At 42.3% G+C, this 18,699-nt stretch overlaps 1 protein-coding gene across 8 annotated transcripts in view; it reads left to right on the top strand.

The window, feature by feature from the left end:
• LOC116716094 (serine/threonine-protein kinase BRSK2-like) overlaps positions 1-18,699 on the top strand; it is a 95,616-nt gene that overhangs the window by 52,175 nt on the left and 24,742 nt on the right. For all 8 annotated transcript variants that reach the window (XM_032556883.1, XM_032556882.1, XM_032556884.1 and 5 more), the window contains exons 2-5: positions 812-906; positions 13,218-13,303; positions 15,412-15,552; positions 16,547-16,663. In XM_032556883.1, coding sequence (XP_032412774.1) covers positions 812-906; positions 13,218-13,303; positions 15,412-15,552; positions 16,547-16,663 — 439 coding nt within the window. The remainder of the gene's footprint in view (positions 1-811; positions 907-13,217; positions 13,304-15,411; positions 15,553-16,546; positions 16,664-18,699) is intronic.

Genomic DNA, 18,699 nt, shown 5'->3' with positions numbered 1-18,699 from the left:
CTGTGAAACATGCGCGGTAATGAAGAGGTGCATATGCGCCGTGGCATTTCCTCCGCCGCCTGCAGACCTTCAGTACAAAGTGAGACACACAGTCTCTGGTGTCAAGGCTTTGATGGAGATGGATGGAGCCATTGTGGCCGCGTTAAGATAAAGGTATTGCTTGTTGACATTTGCGTTACGCTGCAACAGTTCCATCAGGTGAGCTCTCACAGGTGCACAACAGAAAGGAGATCTGGGAGCTAAAGGACGCAGATTTATTACAGTTTCATCTGTCGAGGCTCCAGCAGCTCAACTCATTTATTCTGATCATAAACATCTAAGGTTTTCTTCTATGCACTTGTCTCATATTTGTGTCATATAGTGTTGTGTAAAGATAATCCGCTCTATATGTCTTAGAGTTTTTTCGTAATTCAGACTTTATTTGACTCATTGAACGCAGGTTTTTCATTGACAGTCGAGGCCAAACGTGTTTTACTAAGTTTTTCAGTTTTTTGTGTTGACAAAGGAGAAAAATTAGAGGTTGCAGCTTCTGATCATCGAAGAATCCATCAAGCTCCATGTTGGTCTCCTGTGTTCACACCGGAGTAGATGATGTTTAACATCAGCAGCAGGTGATGCCAGGTGTAACATCTGGAAGCACCAGGACTGACTGGTGGTTGGGTCGCTAGCTGGTTGGAGCGTTAGCTTGGTGGTTGGCTGGTTGGTTTGTTATCGCTGCTCTGTTCTCAAATGTGATGACTGAAATTTTAAAGTTTTTACCATTCAGATTGAGCCAGGTTGATGTGAATGTTGTTTGATGTCTGTGTTTCAGGTCTGGTGAAGCTGGGTCTCCACTGTGTCACAGGTCAAAAGGTCGCCATAAAGATCGTCAACAGAGAAAAGCTCAGCGAGTCCGTTCTAATGAAGGTAAGACTGTTTCACCTCCAAACAGGGAGGAACATGATTCATCTTTCAGCCTGCCGCTGATCACTGTTATGCTGGACACTTCTGATGCAAGGTTTTACTAAAGCACTTCTGAAAATGATTCATATTTTTACTGGGTGCTGGTAAGTGCATACAGGGAAACTTTAAGGTGTTCTCTTTGTCCTGACTGATGGTATGCAGCAAAAGTTTCTGTTTGTAGAAAAGATTAGCTTTTCTGAAAATGAGCGATACATTTTTCTCTCTGGAAGAGAACCTACAGGTGCATCTAATCCAGAGACATAAAGTCATGCAGTCACTGTTTCCTAGCAGGAATTGTTTCTAGGAGCTTCCTAGCGTCGGTTTTGCAGAAACATTCGTGTTTCACTCCCACAGGAGCCAGAAATAGAGCAGAAAGTGATGCAGGTGCACTTTAGAGCTGTCACTGTGTCACCTACACGTATTGAACCGGCTACAGTCTCGTACAGCGCAGGTGTTCGGGCTCACACGGCGGACAGGCACCTGCTCTTTATCGCTCCTGTTATTACCGCCGTCCCTCCTACGCCCTAAGCAAACAGGTGGATGCGGCGAAGGCCGAGTGAGTCACGTGTGGCGCTCTGACTCACGTTCGCTGGACAACGCTTCGCTTCCTGCTGTGTGTGACGGGGTTGAACACTTTCCCGTTTCATAGTTTGGTCATTTCGCTCAGAAAAGTTCTGATTTCTGCTTTTTTTAAAACGCTGACTTATTCAGAACATTCGTAACACATGAATAAATGTTACTTTTGTTTTAGTTCATGTAAAAAATTAAATTTAGCATAAAAAAATAAATGTGCTGCACATTTCTGTGATAAATTACAAGATTCTCCTCTGATGTGAATACAAAAGAATAAAACTAAATTTGTCCCTGAAAGTGGATTACTGAACAACTAGTGAGATTATTTCTGCTAAATTTCATCTTGCTGCAGAGTAAAACTGGAGGATTTGCCTGATTTTCCACTTTCCCTCCATCAGGAAGGGTTTCTGAGTCGACAGCCTTTAATTCAGCTCCCTGCCTCATTACGATCTGTCTCACTCAATCTCTGATGTTGAAATGTCAGAGTTTGTCTCAGCATTTACAGTCTTTTAATCTGCATTACTGGCACATAAAAAGTTACAGCTGGAAATGAGTCAGTCGTTCATCATCAGCAGAGCCAATTTTCTTCCAAAATGACTTTTTTCACCTCTTTCTGAGCCTCTGCTCCAGCATGAAGCGTCGTTATGAAACCGTGTGTGAGTGTGACTGGAGAGGGGCCGGTGGAGGTCATGTGACCTCGCCACTTTCACTCTATTGGTCAGCGTGAGGAACTCTGTGGCTCTGCAGTTAATTAGCTGTCAACACGATGCTGAAGCGAAGTCTGGCGTTGAGTGAAGGAACGTTTAGGTCAGGATGTCAGGACGGCTTCAGCTGTGAGGTCACAGCCGGAGCTCGCTGCTGATTGGTTCCTGGCTGCAGCAATCAGATTGGAAGAGTTTGTGGTGAAATGCATTTGAAGGAGTTTTATATTTTCTACTAACTGAATGTGGAAACCTCCCGACTCTCAGGTCAAACATGCTTCATGTGGCAGGAGAGGCGAAAACATTTAATATCCAGTAAATTGGAAACATTTAATCTACAGAACAGTTCAGAATGATTTGATTTAAACTTTTATTTCTGCACTGGATTCACAAAGCCAATTTCTAACCCTAACCCAAATAAAACCTCCAGCTTTCAGCAGGTGGTATTTTCTGTCTGTATTCTATGTAGAGAAATATGGGCAGGTTTCTCATAAATGCATCTATTTCACTCAGAAATACCTTTATTTATAACTTTTCTCCAGTTTAATGAAGAAGAAAATGAAACTACAGTTTGGAAAATATCCAGATGAATCTGATAAATTTACCACCTCGATCTGTGATACGTTTTGTTGCAAATGTCTGACTTTAAAATCTCAGTAAATTTAAGATTTTTCTTACAGATTTCTTCATTTGTAATACTAAAGACTTTGTTTTAATCTGCTAAATTTATGCCTTTTTTAAGGGAAATTGTAATTCCCTTTTATTGCAAATTTACAACTTTTTGACATCAGCAAATTTCCTCGTTGTTTCTTGAAAATGTGTGAAATTAATCTTTTGTCATCATCTGAATTCTTATAAACTGAGAGAATTGATTATTAATTCTGAAAGTGAAACAATGATCAGGGAAACACTTCCTTCATGTTTTTATCTCGGAGTCGGATGGACTGTGTTTTGTAGCGACCGGAAACGCATCGCTTTGATAGCGTTGCCTCATCGGTAGCATTGCATCGTTAGTGTTGCTGAATAGTTGGCGTTTCTGCATGGTTAGCGTTGCTGAATAGTTAGCGTTGCTGCATGGTTAGCATTGCATCATTAGCATTTCATGGTTAGCGTTGCTGCATGGTTAGCCTTGCATTGTTAGCATTTCATAGTTAGCGTTGCTGAATAGTTAGCGTTGCAGCATGGTTAGCATTGCATCGTTAGCGTTTCATGGTTAGCGTTGCATCGTTAGCGTTTCATGGTTAGCGTTGCATCGTTAGCGTTTCATGGTTAGCGTTGCATTGTTAGCGTTTCATGGTTAGCATTGCATCGTTAGCGTTTCATGGTTAGCGTTGCAGCTGCGTTTCTGTCTGCTGATCCTGCAGCCGGTTGTGGATCCAGTTACAGGCGACTATCGCTGCAGAGTTTTCTGCTCCTCTGAGCTCTGCTGACATCTTTCTGTTGATGAAAACCTTTCTCTCCCCTTGCGCCTGTCTGAGGGGCCCAACCCGCAGGAGCAACCCCCCTGTTGTCATGGCAACAGTTACTTTTTAATTTGTTTTGTACCGAGTCATGGCCGTGGTGAGCTCAGGCGAAGGAATCCAAGCAGCCGGCTGGAAATGTAGAAAACGTCGCCCTGCGTCGGCGGGGATTTCCTCACTTCGTTCCATCGTCTGTGACATTTAAAGACGTTTCTGCTGTTTTTTCTGCTGCAGCTTTTTCTGCTGCAGCTTTTCTCGCTGAACTTTGTGGCGCGTTGAGCGTCGTTCTGAGGAGGTTTTGCATATGAATGTCTCCTTTTGTTCACACATTTACATTCCCCAGCAGAACCTGTCAAACTGTTGCTCTGTAAAGACAGATTGTTTTCTTTTGTTCGTCCCTCTCTACGCTGCTCTTTATCAAATCACTTTGATGGAGAAGAAAATATTTTTCATTGTGTTTCTTTGCTTCCAGAGCAAAAACAGGCTGTTGTCATGAACCCACAGTTAAAGGGATTTACTGGACAAAACGAGACGATCGTTTTGATCCTGAATGAAGAAATATTAGGAATTATTAGATACTCTGGTTTAGGATGAATCTTCATCTCATTTTCACTAATATAATTATTTTTGGCTGTTTTTTCTGTTTCCTCTACTGGGAGCCAAACATGCAATGTGAATAAAAACAACCAAAACCAATGTGCTAGCCTAGCGCTAGCAGAAGAAAAGGTTTGTGTTTTTTTTTAACCAGAGACTAAAGAGAAATCCTCCAACCTCTACAATCTGACGCCGCCATCTTGTTTCCATTTGGTGAAGAAGGAAGTTGTGCTCAGTGACTTCAGAGGTTTTAGTGTTGTTTCCTTCAGTGGTTCTTGGTGCAGCGCCCCCACAGGCCAGGAGGGGAACAGGTTGGTTTGACTCAGAGAACCACAGCAGCTGGAGGTGGAGCAGATGGTGAAGTTCTGCTCCCTGATTGAACTGAATGTGCCGCACTATCAGGTGGAAATCATCCCAACAGCCAGGACTGGAGCAGCTGGAGGTCACAGCAGTTTGTTCTCCAGGTCAAAGGATCTGAAGTTTTCTTGGTTTTTGTTGCTGAACGATGGAGGAGAGTATCTGACCTGCTCCCACGACTCACCCTGACCTTAAACCAAAGCTTCTCTGCAGATGATGCTTTCATACAGAGGAGAGGCTGCGAAGGCTGCGAAGGCTGCCGGCTTCATCTCCCTCATCATCAGACGCCTGAGTGGAGGAAAAAAAGATCTGGGCCGCTGCCGGCCGTTTCCCAGCGGGGAGATTCTCCCTGCTGACGTGACTTTTCTCTGCAGACTTTTCCTCTGGAGCTTCCTCTTCACTTCTCATTGAACCTTTTATTCTTCTTTTCCTTCTTGATAAACCTTGATGGAAATTATTTGTGCAGCAACAAAAGAACCTAAACGATCACTGCCTAAAAAGTTCATTTATTTTCAATAAATGAAAATGTCGTCTGAAAGTTTATTTCAGTTCAAGAAAAATGATTATTCAGTCTTACAGCTGATGAGACCCAAAATTCAGTTTCTCATACAAATAACAAATGATTTTGATCAAAGATGAGCTGCATGTTCATGTGTTGTACAGTATTTACACTTAATATTTGGTTGGGGCTCATTTTGCATGGATTGCTGCATTAATTCGTGCAGATTGAATTGAATTACTGAGTTAAATAATTTTTTGATGAGAACATTTGTTTTTCTAATACTTGATTTGTGTCTCCAAGTTTTCTTTAGAAGTGAATTTTAATTTATATTTTTAATTTATTTCAATTCTTTCTCTTTCTCCTTCACTCTCTGCTTTATCTTTTTCCATTTTTCGTCACAACCTTGATAGAAACCTGTTTAAAATAACAGATGAACTTTCTGCCTTTTTAAAACCTTTGTCAAAAAAACTAAATTAAATTGATGTAATAAAACAATATGGAATAACTCAGAGTTGGGAAAACACTGTAAATAAAGTAGGTCATTAGAGAGAAGAACCAGCTGAGTAAATACGACATCGTCTGCATAAAAATGCACTTTAGCCAAAAACTGGGGATAAAATACAGCCTTTAATAAAAAAAACTGGACTGTTATCCATGTGGAAGAACAAACTCTGTCCACCAGAATGAATCAAATCACTGAGAGCAAACAGTCACACTGGAGATTATTGGTGGAAATTTGAGGAGGGAAAAGAAAGCGGCGTGACGAAGGTCCGTCCTGCAGGACGATCCGTCAGCTGGAGCCTGACTGATGACGGAAATAGTTTTTCATCAGGGGAGTCCTGCGAGAATTAAAGCTCTGAGGAAAACCAGGCAACAAAACGCTGACCGAGAAGTTTTAGGTTTATGACTCGGCAATTTTTCCCTCCACTGGATTTGAAAAAAAAAAAAGAGATTCTGAGGAAGTAATTTCAACAATTTTATGTTACAAATCCAGAATTTGAGCTATTTGGTAGTGTTCATGTTGTTTTCCAGTGGGACAGGTCCAGCACTTTTCTGTCCTTCCATTTCTTTCTTTCCCTCTTTCCTCCCGTTTCTCCTGTTTCCTGTTTTGTCTCGGAGCAGGCTGCTCCTCCTGCTCCTCCTGTCGCCTCTGAATGGATTCGTGTTGCTCCATTAAGCGCCTGAATGCTCCGTGTCGTCTGTGGAGCCTCGCGTCTCGCTGTCTGATTGCGACTGGACCGCGGACTGAGCCGGGCTCTCCTCTGGACGCCATGGCAACAGATGGCGGTTTGATTACCGAGCGGATGTTCCGATTTACGGCCCCCGTCGGCCCCCGGCCCTGCATCGTGTTTCAATTAAAGAGAGATTTGGAAGTGGCGCCGTAACCAGAGTCGGTCCTTGTAATTCATTAAGACGAGCTCTGACGCGAGGAGGCGTCGATCCCAGGAGGATGTTGGCTTTTGACGCGACGCGGAGCTTCTCTGAGAAAATGGAGGAAAATACGTGTTGGCAGGTTTCAAACATGAAGCCAGCAGAGGGACGGATGATGATAAATGAGATTTTAAAGTTAAGAGATTCTGGATTGTTGAACTTTTTAAATATTCTAAACTTTGATTTGGGTTTGAAAACAGCTGACTGACAGCTGCAGGAAACCTTTCTTTATGTGATCTGACACTGAATCCTGAGTTGATCCTCATGTAAAGTTTCCTGTTGCTGTTTGTTTGTGTCAGAGGATCACAGTTTTCTGCCTTTTCTTGATGCATGTGTACATATTATCTGGATATTTATTCTCTTTTGTGGAACCTTGAACAGGAATGTTGAGAGAAAATTTGTGAAAGAAATAAAAGTTTTGCACTTTGTGTGAAAAATAAAACCATTTCAAGTTGGAATGATGGAGGGCCAGTAGGGATTCCGGGTGTCTGAAAGTCAAATCCCAAATATTGTAAGACGATTATAATAAAAATAGAAAAACATAAATTATATTAAATCTCAGAGTTATTTAATAAATTTAGTTTAATTGACAATAAGAGCAAGTTAAAGAAAAGTGCAGCTAGAAGCAGCTTACAGTTTGTCATAGAGTAGAACAAACTGAATAAAGTTTGTTATCATCTGCATAGAACTTTACTTTAGTTAAAAACACGTTCTAACTCATGTAAATGTTAGGGGCTGGACTTCAACAGGTTAATTTTGATTTCCTAAGTATGTCAACTTTTTAACGCAGTTCAAATTGTTTTTCTTTTTACTACAAACAATAGTTTGTATGTGTTTCTGGTACATAATAAATCTGACGCACAAGCGATTTCTGCTAACAACAGAGATGGAAGAAGAAGCCGATTCTCTCGGCTCACTGGGGGTTAATTTCTGCTTCAAAAATAAAATTTGATGAGACGGAAGAGACTATTGTTGTGTTCAAGTTGTGCTAAAAGGAGTTAGCATGTTAGCCATTCTAGCCTATAATAGCATCTCAAAGCTAAACATGTAGCAGCTATGCTAATGTTACCGCCCACAGTTCGACCACTAACTTCAACACAGTGACTGCTTGTTTGTGGGGAAACGTCTTGCTAATGTTCCTTTCTTCTCTTTTGAATAGTTCACAACTTCTTCCTCATATTTTTTTATTCCATTTTCAAAATAAGAGTCTACCTGAGTCACAGATCGGGTTGTGGTGATGGAGGATTTCAGTCGGTACGGATGTGATTTCTGGTGTTACTTTGGGAATTAGAGGAGAGTGTCTAAACTTTTCTAATGTTGCCTCATGTGTTGCTCAGCAGCAGGAAAAGTGACAGAGTTATGCCTCGCTAAGAAATGAACCACATTAAGATGCTGGAAGCCTGGAGTTGAACCTGAAGTTGCCTCACTCTGATCCGGGCTTGTAGAGCAGCAGGATAATCGCTGTAAGTTTGGATTCTCGGTGTCGGGTCGTCGGCAGGTTTGTGATAAGATCTTTGATCTTGTGCTTGGAGGTGAAGCTGAAACAGTCTGTAGTTATTCTCCTTAAAGGAGGCTGATAAAACCGACAAAGGAGGATAAATGGTGTGGCAGCGGCGTCGCAATTCATCAAACAGTTTGTGTGTTTGGCTGTGATAGAAGCAATTTTAAGCTTTTAACGTAAAAGAAGCAACTTTAAGTTTTAAGCAGTAGAAATGTCTAAATTTCTGTTGCATTTCACACTTTTGTTGTTAAAATCTCTGCTTTACTTTCACTGCTTCTGTTTGCATTGCTGTGATGGACAAACAGAAGAAATTATTGTGTTTCTCCAAATCCTTGCAGCAAGAAGATCCTGGGTTCAGATCCCGGTCTGCGGTCTTTCTACCAGGTGTTCGCAGGTTCTTCCTGTGCATTTCGGACTGTGGCTCCTGCCACACAGATACATTTAGCCTGGCTGTGTTAGAGTCCAGACACCACTACAGATAGTGAAGGTTTGATCTGATGCTGAATGAGCTGAGAGGCAGAGAAGACGCTCTAACACTCGCCTGGGGATAAAGTGAATCAAAAAGCAGCAGAGGTTGAACTCTGGATGACCACGGCGTCCTCACGCTGACTTTTCATCTCACTTCATGAAAGAAACAGGAGCGTTCGCACTTGTAATGAGGTTTCTCAGTCTGGAGATACTGGGCTGTGAAATGTCACACGTTTATTTCCATTCCTCCCATCACACTTGAACACAACCAGCACTAATTGCTTTGTATTAACATCCAGACGTCCAGGAGATAATTGAATTTAAAGCGGCTCTCCTTCGCCTGCGTCCTCCACAACCCGACTTATTAGAGACTTAAACATCGTCACCTTTCTAAGCAGTTGACTCAACCAGGAAGCGGTTCTGCTGTCTCTGCTCTGCAGGGAAGATGAGTAACCCAGAGTTTCACCTGCAACCTTCCACCAACCGTCACAGCGCACTTTATTACAGCACATTAAAAAACCATATGGGACATAATTGAGTCTAATAACCGTCAGTGTGGCAGTCAACCCGGGGGGCGCCAGGTTCAGAGCCTGCTTACCTTGTACATGTCTTTAATTAGCCTCTGCCAGGCTGCACTGTGTGAGCCGGCGGAGAACTGATGAAAACAGAGGCAACTGGATCTGATGTGTGAAGGCGGAGACACCGGGGACATTTACAGAGGATCACTTACCGACGCAACGCAGGCGAACCCAGAGAATGATGACGAACTGGAAAACCGGAGCAGGAAACTCCAGGGAAAACTCATGGAGGTAGTGAAGCAGGACATGAGAGTTGATTCAGTGGCTGAGTAGGAAGAGAAGACGGCCTGTGATCTGCTACAAAGAATAATAATGTGTGGTTTTATGGTCTTTCTTCTGATTAAGACCATCATAGAAAGCCATGAGGAGCACAAATAAAACTCTGAACGTTTAATTTTTTGTAACAATCCGTGAGCAGTTACTACTCTTGAATCCAATTCCAGTTTGTTTAGTTACAAAGTCCGGTTCGTTTGTGGAGGTGTGAATGCACAATTGGACCAAAAGAAAGAACTCTGGTCCACCTACAAACCTCTGTCTCTGTTTGGTTGAAGTGAACTCTGGAACAGACTGAATGCATATGGGAACGCCGAGCGGACTGGAGACCGCTCCAAAAGCAGGAAGTGGACTACAGAGCAGGGCATTCTGGGTAAATGGTTCATGGTTTTTTACCAAAGGCAAAAATAAAATCCTCCAGTCGTTAAATTCTGACGCCATTCCTTTTTTGTTTCCATTTGGTGAAGAAGTAAGTTGCGCTCAGTGAGGGTTTTGTGTTGTTTCCTTCAGTGGGTCTGGGTACAGCGCCCCCTCAGGCCAGGAGCTTCTCCATCAGCTGCTGTGACGCCGGTTCTGCAGGACACTGGGTCCAAAGATTAAAACCTGATTTCTTTTATAATTTATTTGCTGCCAGCCTCCGGCGCCGTCCTCAGTGACGGGGCTTTGAAGAGCGGCGGCTTTGATGGAAGTGAAATTTGATTTTCAGGGTCTTCTGTCCCGAGTCTGTCCGTTCTCAGTCACATCACCAGAGCGGAGTCCAGACGGTCAGGCGTTCTGGTGGAGAGGCAGAAGAAAGGACCATTAACGCAGCGACATGTTGACGTGTTTAAGTCTGATGAAGATCAGTGGGATGGATTTCCACTTATTCTATAAATATTGATGCTGTCTGGTCGCTGTGGACTCACCAGTTAGATGATGATCAAATCTTCATCATCAGACCTTTAGATCCTCCTCATCTTCTGGAATCTGACAGTCTGAGTCAGTATTGTCCAATTCATCAACTTTTTGTTACTTTTATGTTTCCAACCTCCTTCAGAACATGAAACGTTCCCAGAGGTGTGAGATGAAGAGACTTTAAATCATTTCTGCTGCCAGATGTTCCCACTAAACCCTTAATGCTGCATCAGCAAGCAGGCGCCTGCAAACACCGTGGAGATGCTCTGATTCTCCCACCTCACACAGAAGTTTTAGATTCATCTTAGCTTTTAAGATCATTTCAAACAGTGCTGTGGAACTCACGACCTGCCATTCATTATAATATTGAATGATTTAACACCACTGATAACGGCGGGTCAGTAAAATATTCAATAATAATAGTGAGTCAGAGTATTTAGTTTAGGACTGATTCCAGACTCCTGGAGCCTGTCCGGTTTCTGGGTGAGGAGAAAATATTTCTCTTTGCAGGAATCACAACAAGCTGGACGTCTGTGAAGATCTGCTGACAGAAACCAGGCTGCAAAAACCGGAGATGTCAGGAGTCACAGTGTCTGTCACACCGCGGTTCTGGTGTGAGTTTTACTCCTCAGACTGGGTGGATTTTAACGCCTCAGTCACTGATCTGGCCAGGAAGTGGAGCCGGTAAAAAAACAGATAAAGTTCTGAATGGCCTGTTTGGAAAACTCGGCCAGCTGAACTAACCCCTAACTAACCCTAACCCTATCCCAGCTTTTGGATGTTTAGTAACATCAGAGTAAGAACTGCTGCCAGTTTGTTTCTGCAGCTCAGAGGTCCAGAACCGGCCCCACTCAGGCGCCAGCAGGCGGCAAATGGACTGAACAGCAGGTGGTCTTAATGCTGCTCAAGGCAGCGACTGTAAAAACATGAATGACTCTCAGGTGAAACTACTGCCGGTAAAAGCACTTCTGTCCTTTTTCAGACATTTTGCTGCAGATCTGCTGCTGTGTTTGGGATCATGGTTCTGCTGATGACCCAGCTGCAGCTTTTGGACTCATTTTGGAGATCTATCTTGGTGGCATATTAACACAGACCTGACACAACTCACCAGTTTTTATAGAGCTGATGATCAGTTGGAGTTTATTTCATTAGCTCCATCTGGCCGCTGCTTTCCCCTTTAATCTAAACTACAGATTTATTATATTAGCTACATTGTTGAAAAAATTTACTACCAGAGGTGAAAATTAGCGCTCTCTAGTGGCTAAACTTTGGTAACGCGTGCACAGGGCGGGTTTGTAATAGAATGTAATTCTCTCAACTGACCTGTCGGGGGCAGTAATGCTCCTGAGGAAACGTTCCTGTCACATTTCAGCGAAGAAAAAAACTTCAAGCTCGATTTCTTTACAGGACCGTTTAACGGCCACAGCGTGGAAATATTTTCACGAGAAAGTTTCTCATTATAACAAGAATTATGACAATTATGACAAGAATGTTATGTAGTTTTAAAGTGGAATGAGATTTAAAACTTGTCTCGATACGAGAAATGTTCCTGTTTTAACGAGTTTTGCTTCTTGTAATAATAAGAAACTTTCTCATTATTATGGGATGGAGAAATACAGTTAATTTAAACGTTTCTGTAATTTTTGACTCAAAGAGAGAGAAATTGTAAGCTAGCGTTAGCCTGCCGTTTCCTCCATCTGCAAAGATCCTCAGCAGAGTGAGATGCGCGTTTACCTCGACTTTTTATCTTTAGTCCCGTAGAAAAGAAACTTTGTGTTTTATGTAGTTTAACAAGCGAAAATGTCAAAATATTATCATTTTTTGAAAAAGAAAGAAACGTTTAATATTATTGAGACATAACCACAATACTATTCTAGCACTTCTCCATATGGTGTCATGTAGTTTGAATTTTAAGCTCATATCCTTGTAATAGACGATCTCTGGGTTGTTTTTACTTCTAGATAACTGATGAGTGGGTTCTTAAGAATTTTTTAAAATATATATATTGATCCAAATAAATATTCAGCAGTAATGGTTATTTTTTACAGAACTGGAAAAACTAATCCAAAATGTTTTTAAATAAAATTAAATGTAATTTTGTTATATATTTTTCTTTTTATTTCCCTGCTGCTTTTTTGCCCTTACCAGGTTGATGGGAATACAGGCGATGTTTCTTTAAGGCCATTGCTGACTACTTTCCAGCCTGGCGTTGTGCTAACACACACCTGTTTGCTCCAGAGCAGCAGCCTGACTGAACTGCTGCTGTTCAATCCTGTGGAAACAGAAAAGATGTGTGTTGGTTTCAGTCACTGAAACTTTCTCTCTTTAGTGTAAATTTTACTTCAGACTTTGGAGAATTTGATGTTTTATGAATGAAATGAACAAACTGCAGGCTGTTGGCTTCATTTATTCTGTAGTAGATCTGGATATTTACCTGTACAGCAGCATTTTTTAGTTTTTCTCTCTGTTTTCTGTTAACTGAGTGAATTTGGACTGTTTAGCCACACAGCGAGCGGTTCAGTTTTGTCGGGTTTTTTCCTGCCAGCCTGAAGGAGACGATGTGAGAACTGAAATGATTTCTGTTTTCTGTCGCTGCAGCAAGCAGCTTTGCTTGTTTCTGGTTGTTCAGGCGTGACCAGCTGGTCCCTGTAACACATTAGTGTTAAACTAAAGTGTCAGACTTTAAGCAGCAGATCAGCGGTGGTTACAGCTGGACCAACTGGGGTTAAATTGTGAATTTCTGCTTCGGCTGCCTCCAAACAACATGGCTGTGAAACCCTGCAGGCCCACTTTGTCTGATTAAAGTGATGTAACGGAAAGATGCTGCGTGTCGGCTTTCATCAGAGGCTCTGGCTGCGGGTCCGGAGATTTTTTTACTCTCAGCTCAGCGCTCTGCTGCAGGCTTCAATGTTTTTCACTCATTTTGTGTGTTTCTGTCTGCAGGTGGAGCGGGAGATCGCCATCCTGAAACTCATCGAGCATCCTCACGTCCTGAAGCTGCACGACGTCTACGAAAACAAGAAATACCTGTAAGCTGCTTTTTGAAGGTCCATTTCAGCTTCTAGGTCTGGTTTTCTACTTCTGTGAAAACTGAGATTAGATTTTCTGTCTGGAAAAATAAAATCAAAAGGTTTGAGAGGAACCGTTCCTGACCAGGGAGAACATGCAGAGAGACTCCAGGCTGGGATTCAAACCAGATTGTCACCAGAGTTCTGTCTGGATTAAAGTTTTCCTTAAAGAACAAAGAGAAAAAGCATCATAACATTATGATAACTTTGCAGTCAGAGATTGAAGTTTTAACGCATTAATGCTCGATGCATCTGCTAACTTATCGGTTCTGGTCCAGTAAGTAAAACTGGGTTGATATTAACAACCGATGTTCATTTCCATCTTGTTGTTTCTGCTGGATGGGAGGAGTTTGGTCATGTGACAGAAGCTGCGTTTCCATTGACCATAAAGTTGCGCAAATTGTAATTACAAAATAAAATTTGCTTTATGGAAATATGTCAATTTCAGGGTAAAAAATAGCTTTTCAATTGAAAGGTTTTTGTGTTTGGATGAGGAGATTTTTCAGCCGCATGGATCCACTGACCTCTGTGGACAATCTGCTCCTTCCTAGAGCTTTGCTTCATATATATATATATATATATATATATATATATATTCAGTCTGCAAAGAGAAGCTCCTGCAGCAGTCACTCACTCCGTCATGATCTCTCAGCAGGTTTGATCAGATCTTGGTATCTGCCCACATTAAGCCGTTCATATCGGCTCAAAACCAGTTAAAGGTAAAATAAACTAGAAGTAACTGAATGCAAGAAAATATATTTACCCTTTTTTTAAAATTAATTTTAATTCATCAAACTGAGGTTTTCACACTCAGAAACTCTTTCAGGCATGGTGGTGGCAGCATCATGACATTTTCCACCTGCTTCTTATTTTTTAGAATGATTGCTGCTGAAGAACCGTTGAGATAATCGCTGAGTATATTTCATGCCTCTAAGTGATAAAAGAGTCAAGAAGTAAAGTTCAAAGGTCAATGCTTGCTACTGAATGTTAAGTAATAAAGTAATTGAGCAGCTAATGTCTGGTTTCTTTAATAGAGACAAGAGGATCAGGTTGTTCTCTTGTTTTCTCATTAGGCCTGAATTGTTTCTCCATCAGTCCGACCTGCAGCAGCTGCAGCTTTTCCTTCCTTTATTGTGCGCATTAATCTGCTGCGAGTCGCAGCCGTGCTCCAGCGGCGACGCTTAACGCGCCGCTCAATAATTGATAAAGCCGCCGGCGTCAGATGGAGCCGGAATTTGTTTTCCTAGTGTTGCGAGGACGGCGACGGACGGTCATCATGGATGCAAACAGAAAGTCCCGCCTCACAAATCACAGCCGGCCGTGTTTCTAATTTAAACGGCTCTGACGGCGAAACGCTCCAGCGGATCCCTTAATCTGCTAATAAATCAGGCGGCGAGGACGGCGAGGCCGCGCGGCGATCAGGGATGTTCCTGAGATAAATCAGTCCTGGAGATGGATGAAACATTTTACAGCACAAACATGCAAAGCTGCAGATTTACTTCATACATCAACGTAAGGTTATAGCCGAGCACGCTGTAGTTTACGACTGGATTAAATGATTAATGTCTCCTTCAGCCGGATGGAAGATGAAACAAAAGATTTCTGTTAAATCTGCGCTGACAGGAAACCATCTGGAGATGAATTATGAATCCAAATATTTGTCTTCTTCTGCTAGAAAAATGCTAAAACTGATTGAATTTCTTTAAAGTTCAGATAAGGATAAAACTCTGAGATCCAGAAACATAAAACAAAACCAGATTCTTCTGCTTATGTCAATTTATTGATGCAACATGAAACAGCAAAGTAAAAGTCTAACAGCCAAGAAGGATCAAATAAAAACAGTTAAATAATGTTTTATTTATAAACATTAACATTTCTCTGACAGTGATTGGTTCAACCATGTGAAAATCAGTCCATCTGATAGCGGCAACGGTCTAGTCAAAGTCCTTTTATAAATCTAAAACTTTGGGAAAGATTAATTTTTAGTATTTCCTGATAAATGAAACCGTAGATCTGACAGAGTGTGTTTGGATTCACCGTGACGGTGTGCTGACCTCTGACCTCTGCAGGTACCTGGTGCTGGAACACGTGTCCGGCGGGGAGCTGTTCGACTACCTGGTGAAGAAAGGCCGGCTGACGCCCAAAGAGGCCCGGAAGTTCTTCAGACAGATCATCTCAGCGCTGGACTTCTGCCACAGCCACTCCATCTGGTCCGTACTCACTGCGGTTCTGCTCCCGGTCCGATTCAGTTCTGCTCCCGGTCCGATTCAGTCTGCGGGTTCAGAACCAGCCTGCTGTCCTGCGGCCCGGACCAGCAGAACCCAACTCGTCTCTGGGCTTTAGATTCGAAGTGCAGAATATTCTCAGAATAATGTTGTTGAGACGATTCCTGAAGCGTTTGCTCCGTTTTTGGCGGTTTCGTCTCCTCGTCAGCCGTTGCCGGGGGCGACGGTAGAGGCGGCTCCTCTTGATCTCCTCTCATCTCCCTGAAACCTTTAGTTCCTCTGGCTGCAGCATCTGAAGTGCAACTGCACATCAAAGGCGCTCGGCGTTGGACGTCAAGTGTTTGGCTTTGAACGACTCGATTTCTTTCGCTCTGTGTGTTTTTACTGGATGAACCACAGAGGGAAAATCCTCAGCTGCAGGTTTTAACAAATGTTAGCTGTTTATGACCAAAAGCAGAAGTTTATTGTAAATGTTTGCAAAGAAAACTTTACGATTTCAAGGAAATGTTTCACTTTGGGCTAAATGACAAAAACTGTCTGTTTAATTCATCTGAAGCTGTAAGATCAGAAACTCAGTAAACACAAAATGTGACTTGAATGTGGAGTTTTTACACCCAAAGATCTTCTTCACAGTTTAAACAGAAAATATCCACCTTAAATATCCACCTTAAATATCCACCTTAAATAAGGATTCAGGTTGGCCAGCAAAAGCCTCCATGGTTTGTTTAGCGCTTTAATGTTTTTGCTAACTTTGAAAACATTTAGCTCCCTTAGCTTTCCCTCAATTTAAGACGCTAAATTGATTTGCAAACATTCAGTTGAATAAAGTTTGACATTTGTGTTGAAGTTTTGGTGACGAATGAAACTGATTCTGTCCATCTGTCTCTCTGTCCCCTGTCTCTCCATCCCACTGTCTTCCTGTCCCTCTGTCCATCTGTCTCTCCGTCCCTCTGTCCCCCTGTCTCTCTGTCCCCTGCAGCCACAGAGATCTGAAGCCAGAGAACTTGTTGTTAGATGAGAAGAACAACATCAGAATAGCGGACTTCGGCATGGCGTCTCTGCAGGTCGGGGACAGTCTGCTGGAGACCAGCTGTGGGTGAGCATCAACCTGCTGCCTCATTATTTTTCTTGTTTGAGTGGGACCTGTTCAGTGTTGACTGAACGGAGCAGCCGACCTGATGTGAGTGTTTGGGGTTTTCTGAGAGCGCTGCAGAATATTAGCGGTTCCGACCCGTTCGGCCAGAGTCAGGCGTGTGGAACGGCTAAATCCACGTCGCTCCTAAACGCATCACGGAGCGCGGGAGATTGCAGCGTCGGAGGCTGAGCAGAAACTGTCGTTATCATGTAAGCAGCAGCTTCTGATGCGAAGGTTTCCTACCTGCTGCTCGGTTCTGAGGGTCCGGCTGAAACCGAACCGCATGCAGGAAGAACTGAACAGGTTTCTGGAAACTCCTGACCCGAAATAAACATCATGAGTTCATGCAGAGAAAAACATCTAACTAAATGTGTTTAATCAAAACATTTCATTTATTTAAAAAATGGATTTAGTTTATTTATTTTTATTAGATTTAGTTTATTTATTTTTATTAGATTTGTTTGAGAAATGATCTATTGAGGAGGAGATGCAAAGAGAAATGCTGAGACCTATCAGACTAGCATTCCAGCAGGGATTTAAAAGCTCTTCCTGGTGAGTCAGCTTCTGTTAGCATTGAGGCAGATAAATTCCCAAATGTTTCCATCAGTCTGTTGAGCAGCTGCTGTTTAAAACAAAGCTTTGGTGGATGGAAGCAGCTGAAAGTCTCAGTTTTCTCCACACAATCAAGCCTCGTTTTACCTGTTGGAAAATAATTCAGAGCACAAAAAAGTCTGAACTTAGCTGCAGTAACATGTTTGGCATCAAAACGTTACGTTATGCTAACGCTGCATCTGGAGGGAAAGTCAGAATACTGAAGTCCAAATCTCTGCTGCAGCTGATCATTGTGTGTAAAATCATGTAAGAGCGACATTTAAAGGGAGAGCTGATTAATTTATTTACTACAAGGATCAGCAGCAGACTTCAAAATTAAAAAACTAATTTCTTACCAGGGTAAATTCAGCCTGATGCCTGCAGTCACTCCTCGATTTTGGTGAAAAAATGATCAGATTTCAGTCATTTGTCTCAGAAAACTGAACGATGCTCTTTCATCGGCCGTTTGTGGAACGTAATCTCTCGTAGTCTGAGTTTGGCCACTAGAGGGTCTCAGTGAGTCAGAACAGTGAATCTTTGGTTAATTATCTGCTGTTTAAACTGGTTTCTTGTCATCAGCTGCTGTAAAGTCGGATTTCTGGTCAGTTTGTAGAACCAGAAGCTGCAGATCAGCAGCAGCCATGTTTGTTTTCCTCCTGCAGAGGATCAGAACCAGCCAGACGTCTCCTGCTCCACGCTCCGACGGGTTCGGGTCAGATCGGCTCCTCCAAGCGGCGTTAATGAAACCCAAACGAGCGGAGTCTGGCAGGAAGCTGTGATCGACGGCGCTCGGCGTGTTGTGACGTGTCCGAGTTCTGCCGGTCGACCCGCTTCACTTCCAGCTACATAATTAGGAATGTCATCAGCGGAGATGAAGTGTGTGTGTTTACACACTGCTGGGGGAACCGGGCTCTCCGCTTCGCTGGTTCTGATGAGGACCAGACGGAGGTTCTGCAGAACCGACCTGTCAGAAAAATACAACATGTTCATGTTATTTGTCACATTTAAGTTGAAATATTTATTAGCAGATTAATTGTTTCAGATCTGCTGCAGGATCTGTTGCACACTGAAAAACACCAAATCTAACCAAGATTAATTCACTGTAACCAAACATTTTCCCCGTGGTAAAAATGAAATAATCTGCCAGGGGAATGAGAGATTTTTATCAATATTAAGGAATTATTTATTTAAAACAAGATCCCATATCTTGATGAAAAGTTATTTTTAAGTTAACTCAGTTTTGCTTTAATGAACTAAAATATTTGCAGCAGAAACTTGACCAAAATTACTTGCTAATATTTTGTGTTTTTGCAGTGCAGGTTGATTGGTCGTCTCGTTTTATTTCCACTTTTCAAGCAGTTTTTCAAAATGTGAAGTAATGAATGTTTCTCACTGCCTGCAAATTG

This window comes from Xiphophorus hellerii, chromosome 24 (genome assembly GCF_003331165.1).
Source record: "Xiphophorus hellerii strain 12219 chromosome 24, Xiphophorus_hellerii-4.1, whole genome shotgun sequence".
Classification (NCBI taxonomy): domain Eukaryota; kingdom Metazoa; phylum Chordata; class Actinopteri; order Cyprinodontiformes; family Poeciliidae; genus Xiphophorus; species Xiphophorus hellerii.
This window is presented reverse-complemented; position numbering and strand designations above follow the sequence as displayed.